The sequence below is a fragment of the Scatophagus argus genome, chromosome 10, assembly GCF_020382885.2.
Source record: "Scatophagus argus isolate fScaArg1 chromosome 10, fScaArg1.pri, whole genome shotgun sequence".
Lineage (NCBI taxonomy): Eukaryota > Metazoa > Chordata > Actinopteri > Scatophagidae > Scatophagus > Scatophagus argus.
This window is the reverse complement of record NC_058502.1, coordinates 6,809,068-6,835,265: the sequence shown is the minus strand read 5'-3', so window position 1 is coordinate 6,835,265 and position 26,198 is coordinate 6,809,068. Positions and strand designations below refer to the sequence as shown.

At 41.5% G+C, this 26,198-nt stretch overlaps 2 protein-coding genes and 1 long non-coding RNA gene across 4 annotated transcripts; 1 reads left to right on the top strand and 2 right to left on the bottom strand.

Annotated features, from left to right (window-relative positions):
• Positions 1-972: 972 nt before the first annotated feature.
• On the bottom strand, positions 973-13,536 carry LOC124065981. Of its 2 annotated transcripts, none has more exons than XM_046401990.1 (7): positions 13,330-13,536; positions 6,440-6,557; positions 5,715-5,896; positions 5,017-5,216; positions 3,840-4,008; positions 3,024-3,139; positions 973-2,891 (listed from the first exon to the last, which is right to left on the bottom strand). In XM_046401990.1, the coding sequence occupies exons 1-7, from the start codon at positions 13,394-13,396 to the stop codon at positions 2,517-2,519; spliced, it is 1,227 nt and encodes a 408-aa protein (XP_046257946.1). In that variant the 5' UTR covers positions 13,397-13,536; the 3' UTR covers positions 973-2,516. The 2 variants fall into 2 exon arrangements, with proteins under 2 accessions (XP_046257946.1, XP_046257947.1); XM_046401991.1 differs by having other exon boundaries at positions 3,840-4,005.
• On the bottom strand, positions 8,504-13,323 carry LOC124065983. Its single transcript, XR_006844529.1, has 2 exons — positions 10,876-13,323; positions 8,504-9,696 (listed from the first exon to the last, which is right to left on the bottom strand). It is a non-coding gene; the product is annotated as an uncharacterized LOC124065983 (long non-coding RNA).
• A 178-nt stretch (positions 13,537-13,714) lies between the features above and the next one.
• On the top strand, positions 13,715-20,884 carry si:ch73-52p7.1 (uncharacterized protein LOC100321084 homolog). Its single transcript, XM_046401993.1, has 2 exons — positions 13,715-14,285; positions 18,982-20,884. Exon 2 carries the CDS (start codon positions 19,042-19,044, stop codon positions 19,867-19,869), a length of 828 nt encoding a protein of 275 aa, XP_046257949.1. The 5' UTR covers positions 13,715-14,285; positions 18,982-19,041; the 3' UTR covers positions 19,870-20,884.
• Positions 20,885-26,198: the final 5,314 nt, after the last annotated feature.

Below are 26,198 nucleotides of genomic sequence, written 5' to 3'. Positions count from 1 at the left end.
CAATGCACTCCTGGGGAGGTGTTGCGGGCATGCCCCACTGGGAGGAGGCCCCAAGGAAGACCCAGGACACACTGGGGGGACTATGCCTTGGAAGAGCTGGAGGAAGTGTCTGGGGAGAGGGAAGTCTGGGCATCCCTGCCCTAGCTGCTGCCCCCGCGACCTGGTTCTGGATAAAGCAGAAGAAGATGGATGGATGGACGTTCCCTAAAAGTAGTGCATAAATGGCTGAAATAACTAGTTAAAATAGCTAAAAGTAGTTGATAAATTGTTAGCTAAAGGGAGATGATGGATAAATGGCTGACATCATGAGTTAAAACAGAGGCAAAAGGTTAAAATAGCTAAAAGTAGTGGATGAATTGTTAGAAGTACTCGGTTTCTGCCAGACTAGTAACAAATGAAAACCTGACCAAGCTCACCTAAACATCGCAGTGTAACCATCTAACTAACTAACTATTTTAGCAATACTGCTGTTTATACTAATTAGTAGTGTTCAAAAACACTGGCTTAAATTCGGTGCTTTCAAACTTGGGTTCATCAAACAGGGATTCTGAGAGAGGCTGGGAACCATTTCTGCAGATTACCGTAAACTCTGAGATATCACTAATCAGTTGAGGATGCACACCCAACAGTGAAGTATGTTATCAACTGTTACTGGAAACAAAATAAGGTCTCCCACACACATGTAGCAAAGAGGAAGGAAACATAACTAACAGACATTCATGAGAACACACAGGCAAAAGAAGTCTCACTTGCTTACATAACCGGTTTCAGGGGAAGGACAAAACAGATTGCTTAAATGTCATGATGAAACGTGTGCTTCTTCCCGTACGCTACGTCACAATTCTGTGTGACTGTGAGTAGTTTTATAACAACTTTAATGTGTAGTACTTCACATAAGGTAATACAATGATACATGATGAGACGGGTGAAGGCACAGAGGTAATGAAACAGACACCTAGGAAAAGCTACAGCTGGTTTGAAGTAACCAAATCAGAGAATTTATTAAGTGTTCAAGTTAACATTAATTGGCAATTGTATTTGTTCATTGAGCTTTTGAAATCTGTGGACTTTAACAACAAAATCTAAAAATTGCACTTCCTCTTTTAACAGCATCATTCAAAAAAATGTTGCAGATTTACTTTACTTAATCTATGTATTCACATATTAATTCAGTTCAATTTAATTGATTTATATAGCGGTATCACTACAGCAGTTGTTTCTTGGCAATTTCTAATTAGAGCAGGTCTAGATCAAACTCTTTAATTTTAATATTACTGACTGTCAGTGAAGAAATATAAGCACATCTAACATAAAAATATAAAAACAATTTGTATTCAACTCAGAAAATGACACAGATTGAAAATCTTACATCGTATCACTTAAGTGCAAACCAGGCTCACATCTCATGAGACAATTAACTCAAATTGAATGAAATGAATGTCAAGACCAAGTGAAACAAAATATACATTTTCTAATCATGTCGGTGTCAGTGATCTCCAATTATTATATTATTATAACGACACGTTTTTGACAGCTCATCTTTAATATTTCGAGCATCAGTTTCTCCAGTGAGCAACTAATTAATATCTCGCTTGTTCTAGCTGCCCCATCAAATCTTGACATTGAGATCCGTATCGTAAACCCCGTCCAAATATTCCATTTCATTCAGAAAAATGAGACATTACAGAAGTTGAAGGTGCTTTAACTTCCATTTCACTGTGATAGCACAGCAGTGCAAATAAGAAAGAGGACATTCATGGTATTCACAGGCTGTTCAGTGAACGCAGTATTTTTAGCACAATGCATAGTAACTGGTAGCGGAGTATAGTGATGCTCTGCATGCATGCAACAGATGCAAATAGATGTTACTGAATGACACGTATTTATCTAACAGTATATACATGTTACAATTACTATTGCTGTTAGCATTACAGGACATAAAGCACTGTTAAAATCCCTTTAAATCATTGAACACGATTCACTGCAGCTAAGTATTGAGTCAGTTGGTAGGGTTTTTATGGTAACGGTTAAACTCTTGCTAGGTTACCTATTTGATGATAATCGAAAAACCTACAAACATCTCATGTACACTCTGTCTATGTTAATGTAAGGTGCTTGCCTACATACTTCTGTGAGTGCAGCACAGTAGGCCTCAGGGGTTGAAAAGCAAAATAATAAATGGACAACATGGCAACAGTCTATTTTATCTTCCAACCATTCAGCTGGTGTAAATTTGAAACTGCTTAGGAATTTCACTTACATAGGCGGCTTGTTGCGCTGATTTGACACATTAATTTAGGTACATAGCAAAATGTAACTGATGTCAAGGTGCACCAACAGCAGGGGAGTTCTGACTCCTGGCTTTTACGTGGCATTGGCGAGCTCAGACAAGAAAATTACACAAACTTAACCACCTGAAAGTTGTAACCACAACTCCTTTGCAAGTCACTGCGGAGTTTTAATTATTCACAAATGTTACTTTTTGATCCACACGGATCCAGAGTTCAGTTCCACGTTCAACAACGGTAGCCTGTGGCCTTTTCATCTGGTGCCATCTCGACTACCACCTCGCGTTTTTCGTAACCACTGGGGATCTCACTTAAGTCTTCTGGCTCATTCCCCTCCAAATTACTGCCCTGCATGTACCCAAGTCCTTCATTCTTTACATCCTCGACATCACACACGCCTTCATCCTCAATTGACACACCAATGGGAAGACGACCTTCAGTCTCGGTAGAAGATGTAACAGAAGTGAATGTGAATTCTTTCTCTTCTTTCACTATTTGCTCTCCTTGCAGTAGAGGTTGGGGTGAGGTAGGCTCAATTTCTGGCACAATGACTGGCTCTGGAACCATTCCCGAGGTCCACTGCTTCAGTCGACCCGTGATCGTCTTTAAGGCACAAAAAGGAAGTGTGTTGAAATTCAAAATCAGCTTCTTCAGCACAGATAAATTCTTCTAGCACAATCAGATAAAATAATTTGGAGAGGCTCATCAAATAAAACGATAGCTGAACATACGTACCACAGAGGCTGGTAAAGTAGTTGTGGGTTTCGTAATTTTTCTGTACGCTATGAAGAGGACCGATGCTCCACTTATGACCATGAGGATGGCCACAATCACATAGATATAGATGTTATCTAGGAAAAACAAATACAGAAGTAAATTCATTTATAGACAGACTAACCAAAGAATCCAGTGTCCACAATTCACGATAGTTTCTCATTCTTTTTGCTTCCAAAGAGCGCACAATAACCAGCACCGGTGGGTAAACATGGCAGAATAATAGTACACTGAGTATTCAGAATAAAAGCATGGAATAAAAGTACGATGAGCTAGATCAGCTAAACCAACCCAGCTTGATAGAGAATCTGTATGGGAAGATGTGTCCAGATGTCCAAATTTATATGTAAGTAGCAAAAGTTTTTTTTTTTTTGGTCATATATCAACAAAAGAGGGGCCAGTGAGAAAATGCTTGTAAACCACTGGTCAATTCTGATTTCACTCGATGCAGAAACACCTTCAGGTAACATTTCGCTTTACAAGTAAGTATCAGCTTATTTACAGTAGAAAGTCAAAATCAATGCGGATTCTCAGAGGAGCTGTGGCTTATGTTAAAACAAAGATCCACCTTAAAGAAGAGCCACTGGTGATGTACTTTGAATTTCTGGGAAGACTTTGGGGTTGACAGATTGATTGGGCTTGTTTTTCAAATATTTTCAGCAATCTAAAATAACAGGTTACACACATCAGCTTTCAACAAACAAAGCTATTGTGTATTTTCACAATCTCAGCTAGAAAAGCAAAGCAAGAAAATCACTTTTTTTTTTTTTACTCAACTGTTATGCGTTGGTTTTGATGTTGCCACTGCACAGTAATCTTGTGTGGCTTTAACCAACATTTTCTCCATCACTCCCGTGATCCTCAGACAGTACTTGTCGGCAGGATCCGCTGCAAGTTTCGCTTCACACAGTTGGGTCTCACAGGTGAAGAGCTGAGGTGGCTTCTTCTGCACAAACAACAAGCACTGAGGCTCAACTTCAATCAAACTGCAATCGATCTAGAAGGAGTCCACAATCTATTTTCGCAGAGATTGCAATATTTATTGTCCTTTTGCTGCTGTTTACAACACAACCTCACTGACAGGCAGATCTGCGCTAGCTGACCATACCGTGATGTAGCCAACTAGATGACTATGCTGACTGGACAAATTACTTCCCATGACCCACCCTCGGGTGACATAAATAATAACATATAGTAAATTATTAGGGATGCACAATAACGTTGTCATGTTAAAGATAAAGGATAGATAAAGGCAGATAAAGGTAGACAGATCAAGGCTTTAAACTGAAACACTGGTGTCTGTCTGACCCAAATCAACATTTGTTGCTGATATGGCGACATGATGCTTTAATTGTAAGCATTAGCAAATGTGCGCCTTTTAAAAAGGGTTTTTTTTTTTTTTGTCCGGAAGTGCCAGAGGGCCACCATGATAAAAGTAGACTTAAGAATACCGGTATGTTAATTCTACTACACAAACAGAGACTTGATGTTCTGTGCAATTAGATGAAAAGCAGTATGCATGTATCAGTGTCAGAACCAGCAATTGATCAAAATGAGTTAGAAAATAATGCAACCTGAGTTCTAACTATCAACACGGTAAATGAAGATCTCTAATAAAATATTGTGATTTAATGGTGCAAATGAAGAAATCTGAGGTGTGGCTGTAGTCTAACCTTTATTGCCAACAGCATTACAACAGTGATGCAGACAAGTCATCAGACAAGTATGGTGCAATATGACAACACAGCGCAGCAGCATCGATAAGATGGCGCGATGAGTTTTGCTACTACTAATTAATAGTGATAATATATTAATGGCATATATGCAATATTATTGTTGGGCGTTGTTAGAACTACATAAGGAAGCTGACAACAGTGTGCATCATATTTCCTCTGCGGTTATTGTTTCCGCAACTGCATAACAGGCAGATGAATGGAACTGTGAGCAGACTGACCTCATTGATGATCACACCGTCATATGTGAGTTCAGGCAGCGGCTCTCTGATGTGTGCATTATGGCTTTTCTTCTTCCTAGTTTCTGAACTGCGACCACCAGGCAACACATGGTTATACAACAACCACGGATGAACGAAACTGAACTGGACGTGGCCATCGTGGTGGGCAGTGACATTAACTGGTGGGAAGTCCAAAAAACCTGAAAAAGTCAACATGAACATGACTTAATCAGTGGTTGAATGTCGACATAATCAACTTAAAAAAAAACAAAAAACTTCTAAATTCAAACTTTATTTGATTGAGACATAAAGACGTGAACAGCTAACATCTAGTCTGATTTTACAGTATGAGTAACTTGGTATATAAGTTACAAAGTTGTGTTTCTCACTAAAATACACTAAAAGGTCCAACAGACACACTGAGAGCATTAAATCCATTGTAAAACATTTGCAAGGCGTGTCATTTACATTCATGTAAACACTGACAAATAGTCTTCCTTTTCCCTGCCTTTACAGACACATGTAAGAATTAGTTTGCAAGACACACTGTCTGACCACACTGAAAATCAAAAGTAACACCAGTTGTTCCACACTATTTTTTTATATTGAGGAGATGGATCAGAGTGTGAACTCATCAGTTCTGTCCTGTTGAAAATTTTCTCATCATAATTTTGGTGAATACTGACATTACTACTCACATTTCTGTGGTGCTGGAGAATTCATGAAGTAGCTGAAAGTGATTCCGCTAGGAGGCGCAATCGCAGACTTATTCACTCCGACAACAGCAATTACAGTAATATAGTAAGAATCACGTGGATCAGAGAGAAACGAAACATCAGCCTGTGAGGCTGGTGGGTCCACCCAAAGCTCACGAGGAGAACTGAAGAAACAAATAACATGAGAGAAACGTTATTATTCTCCGTCCAGAGAAAATTATGAGCAAACACCTCTGGTAATGGCATAAGTTATCAAAAATTTGTGACAGAAAGTCTGTATTACAAACTGGGGAGAGGAGTTTGAAAGATGGTAGTGATAACTTCACATTGTATATGTTAACAATGCACATTCATGAACAATTCAGGCTCCAACCAAGCATGCGTGTCCATCCATCTACCCTCTGATTTTTAAAAGAGCAACTACTACAATGATTTGTCCACCTGCTCCAACTATGAATTACTTTCCAGCAGTGATGCTGCTGTGTGTTCCCATGAGCATTACTATGTTCTTTATGTCCGAAATGAATCTTATCTGGACAAAATGCTTGTCAAATGAAGTGTTACTACTTAGATTAGAGATAACATTATTGCAAGCTGTTTGTTTGTACAGTTTAAAGTAGACATAACTTAATAAGAATGTGGTAATGAACAAGCAAACACAGATATTTAGCAGGTTTTACGTTTAAAAAGAGATATTTCTATCTGACCTTGACCGTGAATAAGCACGAACTTGAAATCTAAGTCCTGGCACTGGCTGGCCATAACTCCACTCCACAAAGTTGCTCATGTTTCGGCAGTGTAGGGTCACATTGGTCGGCGGCTCCACTGTGGAAACAGAAACAGAGATGCCACACTGCAGATATCCTGAGGCATTCAAAGTTCACACTGTACACCTTCAAAATGACTGAATCAATATCAGACCAGCACACATCAGACAGCACAACCAGATGTCCTGCTCCCTTGCAGATCTCTTTTTATTATCAGGCTATGGGTTTCTAAATAACACATTCTCATCCAACCCAAGTGCCATCCTGGGTAAAAGAGATCTTTCATTATCATGTAGGTCATTTGTGAGTTTGACCTGAGTTGGAGTCATTTTTAGGGCCAGACACATACCACTAGAGGGCACTGGTGCACAATATAAAGCTCTTGCAATGGGTCTATGTATTCTTCCACACAGAAACACACAGTGGCCTAGATAACACTAAAATACTGTACACCCCAAGTCCAAGAGCATAACATCAGGACATATTTTGGATTTTAGTGCAGATACACATTAGTGTCTTTAATCTTGACTGTCAGGAGATTCTGTAATTTCCCAGTCTGGGAATCAATAAAGTATATCTATCTATCAATGAAGTCTATCTATCTATCGGGCAGAAATGCAGCTTTGCTCCTGCACTGTGTTATTCAAAATATGACCAAAAATTTCTGCAAGACAGAAAAACTCAAAATATAAAGACGTTTCCAAACAGCCTTCTCAGTGCACACGCTTCCTCAAATCCAAAGCAGCAAACGCACAGCACAAAACACAGGCTAATGTTCTCCCTTTTCACCCTTTGGTAACTGATCCCCTGCCGTGACTAAACAGCTTAATTTGATTTTAACAGCATTACAAGGAGAATAAGTAACTTTAATAGTTCTGATCAGTACTGTGGACATCCAACTTTTTATTCATTACAGGACATGCTTCACAGCACTGCACAGTTTTTGTGTCCACACACGGCAAACATACAGACAGACACACTAGCGTTGTTTTGGGTTTTTTTTGTTGTTGTTTCTTCTTGCTTTTGAGTTTTTGTAATCACAGCATCAAATAACAAAAGGCAATGGCCATCATGCTTGCACATTTCTCATGCAGGCTGCAGACATGCGGGTTTACATGGTTTGCTGTCAAAATAAATGAACAGATGGCACTTGGTTTAAGTGACTACACCACCTCAGATCAGGTGCGCACATTATCAAATTATCACGCTGATGACAACTTATCTTTAAGCATTAAGCATTAAAGCATTAAAGAAAGAAAAAAGAGGCTGACTTTGGCTTGGTGTTTGAACTTAAAAGCTCAATAAACAAGACAATGAAGGCTTCAGTGACACTTTTTGTACGTTACTGGACACACTTTCATGCAGAAACATTTGAGTCACCTGTTAACTCATGAGAAAAAGAACAATGAAGTTTCAATTCCTCTGTGAACTAACATTTATGTGCAGGCACGTGACAACACACACCCACACAAACACACATAGGCACACCAGCAAACTTTCATGAGAGTGAAAGAGAAATCACAGATTCAAGCATGTGTACTGTAAAAGAAGTGATAACCGCAACAGCAAAGTCGGTCGCTGAGGGATGTTACCACAGTGTGACTCTCGACCCACACACACACACATACACACACAAAATTTCATTTATTTCATTTCACGATTTTAACTTCTGTTTCTAACCAGTTTGTTAGGTGTTTCTTAATGCAAACTGAAAGTGTAGAAGTTCTTGTATACTGACAAGAGGAAATGGATCTGAACTTCCTCAAAGCAAGTATTCAAATAAGTTTAACCAATTACACACCACCTGTGAGAATTGGGAAAAAACCTTTATTTAACATAACCGCATTGCAGTTTGCACAGAAGAACACACAGCTTTACACACAGTTCAGATGAACAGTTTTCAAAGCCCTTTTTTCGGCCTTTTAGATTTATCCATCATTTTAAATTAAAACTGGGCAAGAGATTTCAGTAAACCAATTACAAAAAGGTCAAAACAAACAACTCTTTGGGAACATCATGTTTATTTTATGATTGATGCAGATTGTAATCACTTTAAAAACCAAAGGCAGCAGTAGCAGACAAGACTAATGTATACAAAGCAAAAACCTCTTCCAGAAGCAGGAAGAGAGCAGATGTTGTCAGGCTTTTAAAAAAAAAAAAAAAAAAAAATGAGGTTACTGGTCATGTGAGAAACGCAAAACAGATGAAAACGTTCGTCAGTGCTGCTGCAAAACGCTTTCAAAATGAGTTCATACTGCACACAACATATTAGGCAGAACACAAAGACACATTTTTTTTTGCACAGAAAGTAAAAGCAAGATAAGAAAGTCACACAAAGCACAGTGCAATGAAATGCACCCAAATAGCAGCATGTTAATGCTCATTATCATATATGCTGGCGTCTGTTTAAAAAAAAAAAAAAAATGGCAACACAGCAGACATGTTGACTTGTTAGTGCAGGAAAAACCCTTTTAGTGTTTTTAGACTGTCGCAATGAACCACCTTGCATAATCAGATAATCAGTAAAGCAATCTTCAATGCAACTGTGAGCTTCCTGCTGTGACTTGTCAGAATGAGCAATCAGAAAGCAAATTCAACTGAGCCACAGCCAAAACTCTTTGTACCAGTGAAAAGGACGAAAACTAGAGAATGACGATAAAGACATGACTTCAATATGTACTCTATTAAAGTGTATTAAGATCATGTTATGGGTCTCCTCAACAAGTACTGCAGTGAATTAATAAGTGAGATAAAACACTCCACCAAAAGCAAAAATAAAAGCAAACTCAAAAGGTAAGATGTTTATTTTCTTCGGAAAGCCCCAGTCACCATATCACAAGCTGGGCTATTGTATGCAATGACTCATCACAATTATGTACAGAGGAATGTATTCACTCATTTCTCAGTCATTTCCCAGATTTCAACCACGCAACTTGATTGACATCTCAATACACAATTCAAGAGGAGGCCGATCCAGTCACATTTTATAGCGCACTCACACTCTCCTGACTGTCTGAGCAAAGTCGGAAACTTGTGAAAGCCACAAGTTCAAGCCCACAGTTTTTCATCAAAAGCCCAAGGACCACAAAATCCCCAAACACATTTACACCATTACTGTAACACAGCCAACAGTTTAGCATCTCTGAATGACAGGAAATAAAGCTGTTTGTGTTTCCAATCCTTCATTGTGTAGCTACCTATGTCAGGATGCTATTTGTGGACTTCAGCTCGGCTTTTAACACTGTCCCCCCCGGACATGTTGGCCCTGAAACCCCACAACCTGGGTTTGTCAGACTCACTCTGCTCCTGGATCAGGGACTTCCTCACCAACAGGCCCCAGGTGGTGAGGATAGGGGAGTCTACATCAGCCCCACTGATCCTCAACACTGGCACGCCGCAGGGTTGTGTACTCAGCCCTGCCTTATTCACACTGTACACACACGACTGCTCTGCTATCCACCCCACAAACATGGTCGTCAAGTTCGCGGACGACACCACTGTGGTGGGTCTCATATCTAACAATGATGAGACCCACTACAGAGATGAGGTCCAGAACTTGACACAGTGGTGTTCCAGGAACAACCTCATCCTGAACATCAGCAAAACCAAGGAGGTCATAGTAGACTACAGGAGATCCAGGAAGACTGATCACGCTCCCGTCTGTATACTTGGGGAGGCGGTTGAGCGGGTGGACAGCATCAAGTTCCTGGGCATCCACATCTCCTCTGACCTCTCCTGGTCAGTGAACACCTCACACCTGGTGAAAAAGGCCCAACAGCGGCTTTTCTTTCTCAGGAAGTTGAAACGGACTGGACTGTCTACTCAGCTGCTCGTGAACTTTTACAGAGCCACGATCGAAAGCATCCTGTGTCTCAGTGTGACTGTGTGGTATGGCAGTTGTACAGCACAGGACAGGAAAGATTTAGCCCGGGTGGTGAGGACAGCACAGGGGATTGTGGGCTGCAGTCTACCAGATCTGGACTCAGTTTACACTGCCCGAGTCCAGAAGAAGGCAAGACGCATTGCCACAGACCCCACCCACCCGGGCAACAAACTGTTTGTACCGCTTCCATCAGGAAAGCGGTACAGGAACATTAAAACCAGCACCAACAGACTCAGGGACAGCTTCTTCCCCAGAGCTGTTAAAGCAATAACCCCCCTACAGTGAAACACTCATACACATAGTCTGGCACTAGTGCACTTTGTTTTTATCTACCTCACTCTGTATTCTGCATTTTGTACTTTGTATTTTATATTTTTTTTTTCTAAGGTGTGCAATTTTTTATTTTTCCTATTTATAAGTGTGTTTTGAAGCTGAGAATCTGCACAAAATTTCGTTATGCTTGCATAATGACAATAAAGACTCTTGAATCTACTCTCAATATGCAGGAGCACGCAGCATTTAAAACACTGAAGCTCCCCTGAATTTTGGCAGAGCTATGAGTGATTTCCGGGTTTGTAAGTTGATTACGGTACATACTTAAATTCTAAAAGGACAACGAAAACATATTAATCAGACAATGTTGAGATTTACTTCCCTCTCTGTGAAACTTGGCAAATTAACTATTTATTAACACCAGAAGAGGCGTTTAAAATGCCGTTCGAGTAGCTTCTTCTGAAAGGATTTCAATTCCCCTTACAAACCTAACTTCATGTGCGATGAGGCCCTGACCACTGCCATGCTAAGCAGGAAAACACACACAGGCCGAAGAAAAGAGTCCGCACATCAAATGCGTCTGCGTTTGATGTTAGTAAATTGCGACGTTGCATGCATTAGAACTGCACTGCGACAGCAAGAGGTTTGAATACCTGAAAACAGAGATAAGCAATGTGAAGAAAAATAGATTTTTGCTGATAAACGTAGACCCCTTTACGTCAACAGATCCTAAATGAATCAGCGATTGTGTTGGGGGGCAGCCGTGGCCTAGAGGAGGAGGAGGAGGAGGAGGAGGAGAAGTGGCTTGTAACCGGAGGGTCACCGGTTCGTTTCCCCCGGACAGGCAGGAAATAAAATTTGGGTGTGGTGGAGTGATTAATCAATGTCTCCCTCCCTCCATTAGCCAGCTGATGTGTCCTTGAACAAGGCACTGAACACCCAATATTTGCTCCCTGGGCGCTTGATAGTTGCAGCCCACTACTTTTGTGTGTTTCACTGCATGTTGCATGTTTCAATCAGTGATGGGTTAAATGCAGAGGAAGGATTTCAGTGCACGTAAAAATATACTGACAAATAAAGTTTGAAGTGAAGTTGAGATTTGAAGAAATCACTTCGTTGTTGTTGTCTTTTTTGTGCTGCCGTTTTTGTTATCAATTCCTCAGTGTTAGGAATAACAGGGCTGCAACCAACCAATATTTTCATGGAGTATTTCATGGCAGAAAATACTCATAACTGAAAAGCTGGATTGGTTGATTACTTTTTTGTCAATTACCTTAAGTAGTACACTTTAAGGTGGCCAGGGACAAATTTGTGCTCACACAACACAAGTGACGACATACCGCCCACCAGTCTAAATGCACTAATGCTTGTGCTCCTCACTTCTAATCATATTATTGAAGATGCATTTTAGCATCAAGTGTGTGGCGGCAATTCCCACATACTGCAGAGAATCTATATAAGTGAATGTACATTCATAACCAATTAATTGGTTATGAATTAAATACGGTCATCAAGACTTTTGCAGAATCTACAGTCCTATTACAGGCATTGGTACAATGGCGTAGGCATATTTGGACATGGAAGCTAATTTGGTCAAAGGACTGAAAGGCCTCACAATGCATTAAATTGCTTTCTCGCTCTAAGCTGTGAATCCCGTGTTCTACTTTCATCACCCACCGTATTCCTCTTTTTTTTAAAAAATTAAAATAGTCTTTTCTGTGTCACTCATGTCAAATGAAGCAAAACTGCAAAATTTAAAGCACTGTCTCTCATTTTCACCCATCTCTAAAAAAAAAAAGAAATGAGCATGTGCATATGCAGCAGAGCACACAAAATTCACAATACACAAACGTATAACTGCAACTACGCCTGGCTTCTGCAGGGTTTGATTTCTAAACTGTGTTGCTATATAGCAGGCAGATTACAAACCCTTAAAGAAGACTGTGCAACTCTGCAGAAAATACATGACACGAAGAGTCTTGGGTAATAGCGAAAACTACAAGGAGGAAATACAGAAAACCCCCAAAAAACAGAAGGCCAATTTACTTCATCGGTAGGTTTGTTCAAGTAGTCCGCCATGATAAGAGTCTGTCTCATTAAATATTCACACGTAAGATTCCTGAGAGTTCATTTTATGATTATACAACATGCTAAAGAGCTCTTTGGATGTTCACAATGTCGACAGTGGTTTAAGAAGAGACAATCCAGCTATGATGTGATATCACCCTAACGACTGCTATCTCATGAAATTAAACCTTTTGCGGATGCTGACAAGCTGGAATACTGTACAACAGCTGCGCACATTGTTAGCAAGAGCAACTACCCAATATCACACATGCTGGTTGATAACAGTACCAAATACTGACACATGTTTTGATGTATTACAGGAAATCTCTCCCACTCCCTCACAACAGACAAAGCGCTATCGGCTAGCTGGAATTTGTGGTGTTTTCCTGTGAAATGACCGCCCGTCCTCGGCTCACATTTCCAAATGAAACAGCTGTGACAAGCCACATGCGAGCTTACATTCATATAGATTTGACACTTCGTAAGTCCTGTGACAAATTTGGATTCATTTCGCGATTCTGGTGTGCGGAGCCCAGCTGAGATTAGCATTTAACTCAGGCAGAAGTTAGCTAGTATAAGGACTGTGACGTAGCTAGCGTTTGCTTACCGTCCGCCGTTACACCTTGGAGCACGAAATGAAAGACGAAAAGTGAATTTAAAATCGTTAGGTCCATTCTTCACGGGGAGAAGCCTCACATTGGCAGTTTCCTCTCGAAGACTGAATCAAACGTTTACTCGCGAAACGGATGAGAACAATATCAAGACGCTTCCCAAAATCAGAAGCAACTGGCGTAGCATTCCGGATCTGTAGGAGAAAAATAACGCCCTCATCCTGCCTCTCCCACACTTCTTAAAGCTACACTTTCCGAGACCGGTGTCCGGTCGTTTCATTCGAGAAGTGGCACAAAGCTTGATATAAATTGTTGATGTGTTTAGAATAAAGACCGGAATGCGATAAAAGTCCTGCGCCATTCATTCATAAGCTACTCAAGTCCAAATCCTGATTTGGCCGACAGTATATGAATGCAACAACATGACTAAGCGGGAAATTTGCATTTCTTCTATTTTTCCTCCTAAGAGGACGTCCACTTAAAACATATTAATTGTTAAAGCAGTTAACTGGCACTATCTAACAGATGAATTGTTGGATAGACATACTATGCAATTATTGTGGTAAATATGACTTTCACACACACACACAGTGGAATAGGTTTTAAAATGTAATTTACAGAAATGTTTAGCTGTGTTTGTAGCATGTGTAATTATTATTCAAACCGAGTCTAATAATAATAACCCTCTTAAATTAATGTATATAAAATGGATTTCTATTGTGTCATCATTATGTGTGGGATTCCCATTGGTTCAGGCCTGTTCTGATGAGAACATAGCCTATGTTTGTATACACCATTTAAAGCTGAACTTAATCTCCACTTTAAGTAAGTTACAACCTCCTGTTTGGGATACTTCCCACATCCTGACGTCAGCTGGATGTGAGATTTTTTCCTCCCCATCCCACCCTCAAACTGACGCATTCACATATCTGCTCTTCGACAGCAACCTGGGGTGAGTTACTTACCAGAAAACTGGGAAACTTACTATGTTTAACTGTAACAACTGTTAAAAAATCATGTTTGTATGTGTAAAGGAACGAGACAGCCAAGCCGGATGTATACTCTCAAATTACATTACATAGCTTGTGCATTCCTGTGTCTGTGTTATGTAATAGAAAAATTCTCGCAAATCTGTTCTGTTAAGAAAAACTGCAGTGATGTGACAGACCCGCAATGCCTGAAGTGCTTCTGATTTTCTCTGGAGAATAAGCAAGGCAGTAGAAGGTGTGAACAGAGTCATTTCAGTGAGTTTTAACAAAACAAAACTCACACCCGAACCAGAAATAACATGAAAAGAGTGAATACTGTCATATTTGAGGTTTGAGTCACCTCAAGTTAAAGTCAATGATACATAGCTGAGCCAGACATGTGGTCAGACACTCATTCATTTCTATCTTAGTGAGCTGAAAGTCCTTTCACCCATGACTGTGGTACTTATGCAGCCTAATCTTGACATAAGGAGGTGTGGAGTGAATGATTTTGGTGCCTGAGGAAAAAGCAAAAACTGGCAACTCCTGACACTCACTATCTGCCCTTTGCTCCCAGCACTCAGGATAGCTTGGCTCACTAGCGACAGGCCATAATTAAAGTAGAGATTTTTTTTTTCTTAAAGCGCAGCTCAACATTTGGGGAAATATGCTCATTCGTGTTCTTGCCAAGAAGACAATCAAAAGCCTCCTGGGTGTGTGGCTCTATAACATTTGTAACTCGCTTCTATGCAGAAGATGACCGCAGAACTTCATCTTTTAGAGAGGATTAATAACTTCTTAAAACAGCTGCAAATAACGCATTTCCATCCATCCATTTTCTATACCGCTTATCCGTCAGGGTCGCGGGGGAGCTGGAGCCTATCCCAGCTGACTACGGGCGAGAGGCGGGGTTCACCCTGGACTGGTCGCCAGTCAATCGCAGGGCCAACACACAAAGACAGACAACCACACACTCTCACATTCACACCTAGGGGCAATTTAGAGTAGCCAATTAACCTAATGTGCATGTTTTTGGTATTGTGGGAGGAAGCCGGAGAACCCAGAGAAAACCCACGCAGGCACAGGGAGAACATGCAAACTCCACATAGAAGGACCCAGACCGGGATTCGAACCTGGAACCCTCTTGCTATGAGGCGACAGTGCTAACCACTGCACCACCGTGCCGCCAAATAACGCATTTGTTGGAGATTATTTTCATTGGTATATTTGGTACAGTTGTGAGCATTTGAAGTAGCAGGATGGTGTCATGGTACTGGCTCAAAATAAATTGCAGTGACTATGTTCATTATATTGAACAAACACGTCACTGTTTGACTGAGCCTCTAGCCTCGCACAGATAATATTACAGACTCACCCTTTAAATACAGCTGATCACCTTATGCACACAACACTTCAGTCCTCTAATGAGTCTAATAACTTTCCATCATTAAAAATCCTTCACCTGACATTTCTTCATGCAGTGTTTGGCCTGCTTGTGTGTCAGTGGGTACAAATTAAGCGGAGATCCCACATTTTTCAAGCATACCGCAGTGAACTTTGTGTTTTAGTGATGCACAAGCCTGCGGATGGCTTTTCCAAAGTCAAGCGTTTCAACTCATGGCTTCGAGCTTCAATGAAGAGCTGACACAAACTGAAACAGACTATGAAACAGTCCGGCAATGAGAATAAGAGAAAGTATATGTTAGCTATACTGTAGATGGTAATTTCACTTCTGTTTAATGTCACAGGCCAAAGGAAGAATGTAGCGGTCAACTCGGCTTCAGCATGAGGCTGACGGCCATGTTCCTCGCACGAGATTATTGCCAAACCAGAAAAATCTTTCCAGACCTTTGTAAAGGCCAGTGTTTCAGAACAATGTTTTCTCTGGAATCACAGAGCGATCTTCACAGTTATAATTTTCTAAATGTGTGTGTTGGTGTATGTGAAATTCAATGTGGGCTCCCTGTGCCAAACAATGTCATGCAAAAACTGTACTACAGGAAGGTACACACCCAGCACATGACTCTTACTGTGTAAGAGTGCACATGTGCGTGTGTGTGTGTGTGTGTGTGTGACACAAAGTCCTGATCCAAACCAGCTGTGAATACGTCCATATCCACACTCTTCACGTCGGTAAGAAAACATGTAGGCCCAAAGGATGAGAAACAGAGGAGCTGAAGGAGGGCTGCGTTTATTTACATGACCTGAGCATTTTGTTTTCATATTCAAGTATTCAAATCCTTTACTTCTGTAAAAGATACTCCACTACAGATAACAATACTACTGGCAAAATTTACTTTAACTTTTACTTTAACATGAGCAGTTCCCTGTCAGTGTTTTACTGCCATATCTGATCTTTTTAGATTAATATTACTGCTGCATTAGTGTCTGTGTTGTATTTCACTGCTGTGGTTGTTTAAGACGGGGATGAACTTAACTGGTGCTTATACTGTTGCATAGTTTCTTGTAAGATCATCAAATGTTTGTAGCATTACTGTCTTATGAGAAGTTTCCAACTTTGTGGGGGAAAAAAACTGAAGAAGCTGAAGAAGGAAGAGAAATTCCTAAAGCCCATAAATGAACACTTCATCCACTCAAATGGCCGATTTGGACACATTTGGTTCTCACTGGACCAGAGAGGTATGAAAACAAGACTGCATAAAATGGAAATATTCATGTAAGGTAAAAATACCTAAAATTTGTACCTGAGTACATGTACTTAGTAAATACGCACCACTGCATATAAACATTTCCCTCACTCTTGCTGGACTTAACCTCCAGTGTCAAGCCAATGTTATTACTTTTTGTGCTGATATACAAAAACAAAACAGGTTCACACCCGCTCCCAGGGGTTGGGGAAAAAGTTCTTGTAAATTATGAAATGGGGTAAAAGTCAGTAAAGAAAAAGAAAAAGACATGATGTGTTGTCAAAAGATAAAAATTACAGAATAGAGTCACTTTTTAAATGCAATGAACAGCAGAGGAAGAAATATTTGGATGCTTTACTTCATGGTGGATTTGGTAGATTTTTACATATGAGTCTGTTGTGTTAAGTCTTGGCGTGAAGTGTGTGAGGAAAAACAAGTGAGTTTATCTGAGCTGTGTGGCCTGCTCCTTAATCTTTGCATGAGGCTAATAGCTTAAGGACACATTTGCTTCATGCACAACCTGAGTCAGAATCAGGTTTGTTGTCAAGTAGGTTTTCCCCATGCGAGGAATTTGTCTTTGTACTTTGTTGCATAACAAAAAGAAGACATAAAGAACATCTGCAAAAGTCAAAAAATCACAGATATAACATAGGCAATTTACAAGACTAATATGGATAACTTTTGGTGGTTGAGTTGCATTGTGGGTAATGTAGGCTCTAATTCTAGACAAGATAGAAGAACGAGTGCAATAAACAAGATCGTCTCTGCTTCTGCAGCAGCAATTTTGATCTTGAATCTTTGTGTGCCAAATACCACAATATAAATATACTCCTGCACATTTGCTCATAGACTTTTGGTTGGTTAAATGCATCATAGTTTATAAGATAATCACGTATTTTGTATTAAAAACAAGATTCTGCAAAATAATGAGTACCCACTGGTGTCAGTAATGAAGTAAACCATACATATATATTTACCTTTATAATGTACTGCAGCATAAAATGGCACCGAACATGAGATACTGCAAAAAACTACAGTTTCGGCAGCGGTGGGCCGTGCATTTGGTACTTGGGCCTTCAGTGGGGACACACCTGACTTAGTCCACATCTTAATACAACCACTATCACGTCGCAATTATACCAAAAACATCAATACTATCCAAAAACGCAATATGACAAGGCGAGGAATGTTGCATGTTGAGGATAATTACCACTATTAATACAACAAGAAATACAGTTAAGACAACTCCAAACCTCTACACTACAACCACAACTGTGCCATGTACATCATCAGGAGCAGTTGGCTGTGACTTTTGCTCTGACCGACCAATCAGAGGACGGAAGAATGCTGACGCTTCCCAGAGCCAGCTAGCTGACGAGGATTCTGAAATCTGATTGGTTAAAGAAACAGTCAGTGGCGAATATAGTTTAAATTGCATGGGCCAGCACTACTGATTCTGAAGGCCCTGGGCAGATTAGACTGACGTGGCAACACACAGAGGCTGAAATCTGATTGGACAAAAATCGAACATCCACATACACGTACTGGAAGCAGTGCAGCCGGGAGAAATGCTACGAAATGAAGAGAATAAAGTGTTGGGAATAAATTAATACAATTTCATGGAACAAATATTAGAATTTAGGTTGTAAATGTAGGTCAGTGTTTGTGATAGTGTTTAGGCCTGCAGAGAAGGCCTTGCTGGCCCTGACGGCCCACCACCAAGTTTAGGTGTATCCACAGGGTCAAAGATCAATGCAGAGATGCACATGTCACCAAAGAGAAAACAAAAAACATCAAAGAGCCTGATCATCGATCTGAAATCCAGTCAGAGAGCATCGGAGAGCTTCACAGGGTGCCTTACTGAGCGTGTGCGTTTCTCTCATGTGAAACAAGGCCTTCTATTGTCTTGCAATGGACAAATGAAGAAACTACCAATAAAAAGCCACTAAAAACACTGAACAACCATCTCAGCCTGTCAGCGCTCATCCTTCCTTTGCTCTGATACTGAATGTGTGTGTTCTCTTTTCTTTAGTCTCAGGTATCCACACATGAACACCAACAATATGCCACCTGAGCCTCTCCTGCAGCAGTGATGCCTCTCTTCAGCCCTCCTGCCTCGTTCCTCTGCGTGCTGCTGTGCGTGTCCGTGGCCCTGCAGCGATCCGACCTGCGCCTGGCTTACGTGACCCACACCAGCTTTTTCTACTACTCCTGCAGCCAGGACCCGCAACCCTGCAGCATCTCGTCGCTAGCAGACTGCAGATGCAAGGACATCCAGCTTTCCGCGCTGCACCGCCCCCAGTCGCACTCGTCTCCTGTTTTCAGGATGAGACGTTTAACAGTTTGGTTCACGTCGCCATTGAACACGGCACGTCTGCTCAACAACTCGGAGGTCAGGCACCTCACCCTGGTCCACTGTGGCCCTGGTGGATCCAGAGGGACGGCTTCTTCTTCTTCTTCCTCCTCCTCCTCCTCCTCCCCGGAGGGACATTTTGCTGTGCAGCACCTGGAGAGGCTGACGGTGGTGAACCTGTCGCAGAGGCTGGCTCACCAGTGTCCAGTTGCAAACAGAGCCAAGAACACAGACTTACACACTGACCCAGACAGAGATAACGGTGCTCACCTGGGCACAAATAGATACAACAGGGACAGAGACACAAACCAGGACCCGAGGAGAGATTCCCTGGCTTTGTCCTCACCCCAGATCCAAGACATCTTCCTGGGCAGGGAGCTGGGAGCAGCTTATCACGAACAGGCCAGACTGGGAATCATCCACAGCTCAGTGCTGGAGTGGGGAGCAGTGGTGAAAGCCTACACAGTCCAGACTCACATAGACAATGATGGCATGCTGCCCTTTCCTGACCTCCACCTACCGAAACTACCAGAGACATCTGTCATATACGTCAGCTTTGTGTACTGAGACCAAGATACTCTCTGAGTAGGGCGACGGGAGGCGGATGATTCAGAGTTTAGGAATCCTGAATTTCAGAAGTTTGGATCTCATTTGTTGTAGGTCTAAAGCTCTGGTTTATATTTTCTGTGGGGGAAAAAATGGGAGCCAAAATGTTCATTAGTTTACAGACTGTGTTGCATTTAGGGCTGGACTGATAAATAAGTTTCCTAAGAGAGTGAACACAAAGAAACATTGAAACTGACCTATTGAACTATTGTCTAAACACCCTTGTATTCTGTACTCCACGATCCATTTGTTTTCAGTACAAAGTAAAAACACGTTTTGGCACAAATCTGCAAATTATGACTATACATAAATAAACTAAAATGTTCGCGTTCCTTGAGCTTTAATCATAGTTCTCCGAAGTGCCCCAAAAGTTTGCACAACTGTTGATCAGCATGTTGGAACAAAGTACGCCAGCTAATGAGACCCTCTGTGGGGCCAGAGGAGCCCGTCAGCGTGCAAATGTCGTCTATCTTAAACTGAAGTCCGTTCAACAAAGGCTCTGCTGCCACTGCTGCATTCACAGTGAACGTAACGCCAAAGACTGATATATACTGTACCAATACTTTTGTCCGCCTTTCACAACACCGCACGAGTCAGACGCACAGAAAGGACGCAGCGTCTCGCGTGTTTGGGCTATCAAAGAGTTTTTGAAAGTTACGCAGAGTTCGATCTGCGGCTGCGTTTAGCTTCGAGCACGAGAGCGAAAAGTACTGCGTGACGAAAGCGCGCTTCTACAATTGAACCACAAGATGGCAGCAGATACGCGCGAGTCAAAGAGCCACAAGCGCAGAAAGCAGGACTCAGCGGACTGACAGGACGAGAGGAAGAGCTTCATGTTTTCCCTCCTTCCTTTTATTTAACACATCTATGAAGAATCTAGTAAAGCTCGCACATAACGAAGGTGTCGTCACGCATCTCGGCTCTTTTAAAGCTTGCAAGGTTATTGTGATATTTTTTCAGGATAAAAACATACTGTTGAGAGTTGACACAGTGGGGCCTGATGGCGCTTTATTTGTAAACGGTGTCATCGTAAAATAATGGTTTACTTACCACTAAAGGCTTGTCAATTTAAGATATATGTATTTTTTTAAAACTGTTTGTGATTTGTGCAAATTAAGCCACCAACAAGAGTCAGACAGTTTGAATCTAAAGGGATTAAAATATCCCCCGTATGTGTAGGTGCGAGGTGAAACTGCAGACACATAAACCGAAGCTTATGACGGATTGAATGTTTACAATAAGAGCTGTGAGGACTCTGTGGCTGGGGGAGGGGGTCCATCTGGTTATTTTAATTTAGGCCTAATTTTTGTTGTTGCTGTTGTTGTTGAATGGATACTTGTTTTACATCGCCGGTCATTATGAGATACAGCTGCATTTGTCAGGTTAAAACCTCGTGTGTCTACGGTTGCATTTGTCAATGTGATAATGATTGCAGCCTTGTTTAAAGACGTTGCGCGTGCAGACTGTTTGCGTGTGTGTGTGTGTGTGTGTGTGTGCGTGCGTGCGCTCGCGCGTCTGACACCTGCCAGAGAGCTTCTTATTTGCATGATAAACATGCAGCCCATCTTGTTAAGCGCCCCGTGAATGCAAACTGATGTCGCCTGTTGATCCTGCACCTGAGAGGTCAGCGCCCACCCGAGCGCGCACCGGACGGAGGCGAACCGGTCCGAAGAGGTCGGTGCGAGCCACGACATCACGTGGGATACTCAGAGGACAGATTATAAAACAAAACAAAAATACAACTAATCAATTACACGTCCAGCACTCGTGATGTACAGACCTCTCTGAATACACGCCGTAAATATTTATGTGAGCCTAACAAGGTGGACGGCCCCGGACTGAGCTGGATTGATTTTAGGTGGGCTCACCCTCCTCTGCACCCCTCCAGACTGAGTCTTTAACCACGCTGCCGCCGTCTCCTCACCGGCAGTTTAGCAGTAAAACATTTTTACAATCAGACATTATTGTTCGCCGCCTCCTTGTGGGAGATGCGCCCATGTTCATTTTTTAAAAGGGCAAATCAGCCATAATTCAGTTTATAAACTGCGGCGCGCAGGGGAGAAATGCCTGAATGAATATTCATTAGAGTCCGCCAGAACTGCCACGCTCGGTGATTCATTGGGCATATGTAAATATCACTCACTTTAATTGCCCCTAAACTGACTCAACATAATGTTGTCATTAGCAAATTATTACTTATTTGTGATACTAATGGTACGGTATGGCGCGCGGGGCCGAGGCTCCACATATATGATTGAAATTGCAGCTCATTTTATTCACAGGATGCCTGCGGAATCTGATGAATCTACTGTGTGTGTGTGTGTGTGTGTGTGTGTGTGACTAAGGTGCCAACAATTAGTTTCACTGACACATGCTTGGACGACTTGAGTTGATCCAGCCGACACACAGAAACTGAACTACAGACATTTTCATTTTCTATTTTTAATGCATGCGAATGATCAGGATTGGCTTTAGTGTTATGATGAAATTATTTTAAAGTTTAAATTCAGTTTCTCATATCAGCAGTCCTTTTTAAAAAAACAACTAAAAGTAAAGTTCATCTTAATTGATTTTCTTTAACAGATAAGGATTTGTGTGCAGGCCTAAAAGGAAATGGACAAAAGGATAATGTTATGTTATTATTAACATCATAAGAAAAACATTTAATTATGAGATGTGTGCGTAAAAACAATCAAAATGTTTTTCTTTTAAAATAGCCTCGAATAAAATTACAGATTATTTTGTCTCATAATTTCCAGTACTGATTTATGTATCTTAATTGTTCACAAACCGAATTTTAACTGAAATCCTTTAAAAGCGCAGCTCAATAAAATTTAACTGGAATCTGCATTAAAAACCCTTGTGAATTAAATTACGCTCAAAGAGGGACAATAAACATTTCGATTATGCACAGATGATTATTTGATCATTTGATATTTGCAGTTCAGTGCACATGTTCGATGTTTCATCAAACATTAGGGCACATTTGGACAGGAAAAAAAAAAGCAGGAGAATAAGGAGGATTTTCTTTGCAATCTTACAAATACTGCTACAAATACTCAGTGCTGATTTTGCTGGGCTGTTTTCACATTCTTTCAGCCATTTGTGGACATGTTACCAAAGAAAAGTTTACCAAAATTCAGGGAGGTGATCTTAAACATGTGTCTGTTTCAAAATGTAAGCATCTTCTCCCATAAAAAAAATCTCTCATTTTATGGTAATTTGAAGAAAAAAATAACTGTCAAGGATTAAAGACAGTCTGCGGATTTACAGTTGTGAAATTTATTTATTTATTCATCTATTTATGCACAAAAAAATCCCAAACTTTAGCTTCAGAAAATAAAGCTGCAGCACCAGATTTCTCGCTGAAAATCCTCTGGCTCTAAACTCTTCCACGAAACTGGAGGCTGTCGCATTTTAAAAATAAAATGTAAAAACAAAATAGAATCCTTCCCTGCTTGTCACAGTCTGCACAACACAACGCGGTTTGGAGTTGTTTTATAGAGGCAGCAGCAGTTTGAAACAACAACCGTGACAAAACAGGCCCACAAACCAGAGGGAGACAGAGAAGGACAGGCAGAGACAAATAATGATGTGTGTGTGTGTGTGTGTGTGCTACTGCGTGCACGAGGGTGTGTGCACGTATGTGTGCATCTGTGAGAGTGTGAGGGAGCTAATAAAGTAATGTGATGGATGATCTCCTTTCTCCCAGAGGGACCAGCACCATGTAAATTGGCCCACACAATGCATTATGGATAAGGCAGTTGAGATTATAGCTTGTTAATGTGTCCCTCCCTCGTCCCCTCCCTCACTCCTCTCCCCTCTCTGCTTGCATCTCTCTCCCTCTCCCTCTCTCCATCCCTCTGCTTCGGCTCAGGCAGTGACATGGTCACCTCATTGTCGGGGCGCGTGGGTCTTTTAGATGCAGATGGAGAGGGAGAGGAGCTGTACTGCAGCGAGCTGCCAAGCTTAGTGGAGCAAGTTTGTGTGTGTGTGTGTGTGTGTGTGTTGTGGGGACAAAAATCTGTTTACGCAGCCACATCACGAGGACCCACCTCCTAAACAAAAACTTGATCCTCATGAGGTAAACCCCTAAATTTTAGAGTTGAAATTTGGTTTTTGGATGTGGTCTGCAAGGGATAAATGTAAGTCAGTGTAGGTGACTGAAACAAGTTACTGTGGTCTGTGTGTGTGTGTGTGTGTGTGTGTGTGAGGGAGAGAGAGAGTGTCAGAGCGAGAGTCAGCCAGCCAGCCACCAGGCAGCCAGCAGAGACAGTCCGTCGTCAGGGGCCAGGGCTGTGGACATATGTCTGCTCCCTCCCTCACTCACCCCACAGCCCCATCAGTCCTCCTAAGAGGGTGCCAAACCCCCCACAACCTCACTGTGTCCCCGTTGGACTTCCCCACACTCCCACAGCCCTCCCCTCCCTCCACCTTTGCAGGCCTGTCCAGGGACCTGTCGGGCCATCTGTTGAAGCAGGACCAGAGAAGCTGGAAGTGCGACTGTAGCAAGGCTCTGTGGCCAGCCTGACCGCCTCTGACTGCTGGGGTATTTTATGTGTCTGTGAGTGTCGGAGCATCCCGGGGTATGTTGTCCCCAGCAAATTTGTACAACAAAAACAAACTGTTGTGTATTTTTTTGAGCTCAGTTGTAAAGTTATTAATGAGAAAACAGCACATTATTTCACTCTCATGTGAAAAGTTGAGTTTATAAGTAATTAAAAAGCAGCATAAATTCAATGCACTTTTTAAACTTTTTTAACCGGTCCCTGTCACACATTCACCTGGTTAGGTCGGTTAAAAGACAATTTATGTCAGTCTCATGTCCGAACACGTACGTTGCCAAATTAAATTTCATGATGGAAAGTCTTTTTAAGTCTTTATAGATGTAAAAACATCAGTCTCTCCTTATAACTTGAGAGTGTTATTACCACCTGTGGCCACAGGGGACACTGTTGAGCAAATGTTGCATAAACTCGCCTAAATTTTGCTTAAGCCAAAACACTGAACATCCAACCTTTTTCTAATATCATTCTTTATGTCGATTTTCCACTTTAAATGTCAATATCAATTTTGTTTCTACTTCAATCCAGAATGAAAATTAATTGAAAAATTTGGTCATCTTTAAAAATGTATTTGTTTCATCACACAGAAATTTAACTGACTGTCACATTTGTGTCACATTTAAGGACTCTGATTAAAAGAGTCGTGTGCTGAATAAGCAGCACAATCACGAGTTTTATTCATGTGTGCGGTCTATACTCGACTGCCAACAACATTCAAAACCAGCTTTATGCATAAATCCTAAAAAAGCTGAAACTGGGGGAATATTTGACTTTTTTTTCCTCCATAATTAACCTCACAATTAACTGATTATTAAGGGTTTACGTCATTGATATTACATCAGTTTGCCAATGACTTGATCAACTAATAATTCTGACACCAGACAAGTGCTCTGACTGCCGGGGCAGATTCTCCTCAACCTCGAAAACCAGTTGTTAAGGGTTGAAATGGGGGTTTAAATCACCCAGCGTGTCCCCAGCTCGCTTCGTATCACTCGGGCAAGTTAGACTAAGCCAAGCAATCTTAGTGACGTCTGGTGTGTGTGTGTGTGTGTGTGTGTGTGTGTGTGTGTGTTGGCTGGACCCTCCGCGGCTGCATGTATGGGTGGCTGCCTCCACCCATTAGAATGGGTCAACTCCCTCTCATGGAAAGTTTTCACGGCTGTGGAGCGGATTAGGAGCAGGCTAGGAGAGGAGAGGAGAGTGGAGGAGAGATTACTGGGCAGGCTGGAAGGAGAGGATCACAAAAAGAGAGCTTTAGCATCTACACTTCAGCATTTATTTGCGGTGTGTAGCTGGCACTCGGGTTTGCAGTGAGGGCAAATGAAGGAACAAGCGAATGCTGGCGTCTCATCGCAAGTGGCCTCTTTAACAAAGACGGCAGGAGAGGAGGTCTGAAGAGAAGAGGGAGGACGATGTTGGGTTAAAGAGAGACTATCCTAACACTGCTGTAATTACATGTTTACACAACAGCACCACAGCGCACAAGAGGGGAAATAAGATTGATGTGTCAGTCCGACTTTCAGGTTAATTTCATGCAAAATCTTTCTGCGTGGGACCATGTTTTTCAAAGGCAAAGAAATGCTGAAAACAGCCATTTATTCTGTGGAGGCTGAGTTGGACAGATATTTTACAGGATTTTGTTCAAGACCAAAAAAGCTACTTCATGTGACCATCAGCTCATGCCAGTTTGTCACTAAGTTTCACCTTAATGACGCGCATGTTAAA

Coding starts and splice junctions, on each gene's coding strand:
- si:ch73-52p7.1 (XM_046401993.1), top strand. CDS start 19,042: ATGCCTCTCTTCAGCCCTCCTGCCTCGTTCCTCTGCGTGCTGCTGTGC.
- LOC124065981 (XM_046401990.1), bottom strand. CDS start 13,396: ATGGACCTAACGATTTTAAATTCACTTTTCGTCTTTCATTTCGTGCTC. Junction 4,009..5,016: donor ACGGTGTGATCATCAATGAG/GTCAGTCTGCTC, acceptor TTGTTTGTGCAG/AAGAAGCCACCTCAGCTCTT. Junction 2,892..3,023: donor CTACTTTACCAGCCTCTGTG/GTACGTATGTTC, acceptor TGTGCCTTAAAG/ACGATCACGGGTCGACTGAA.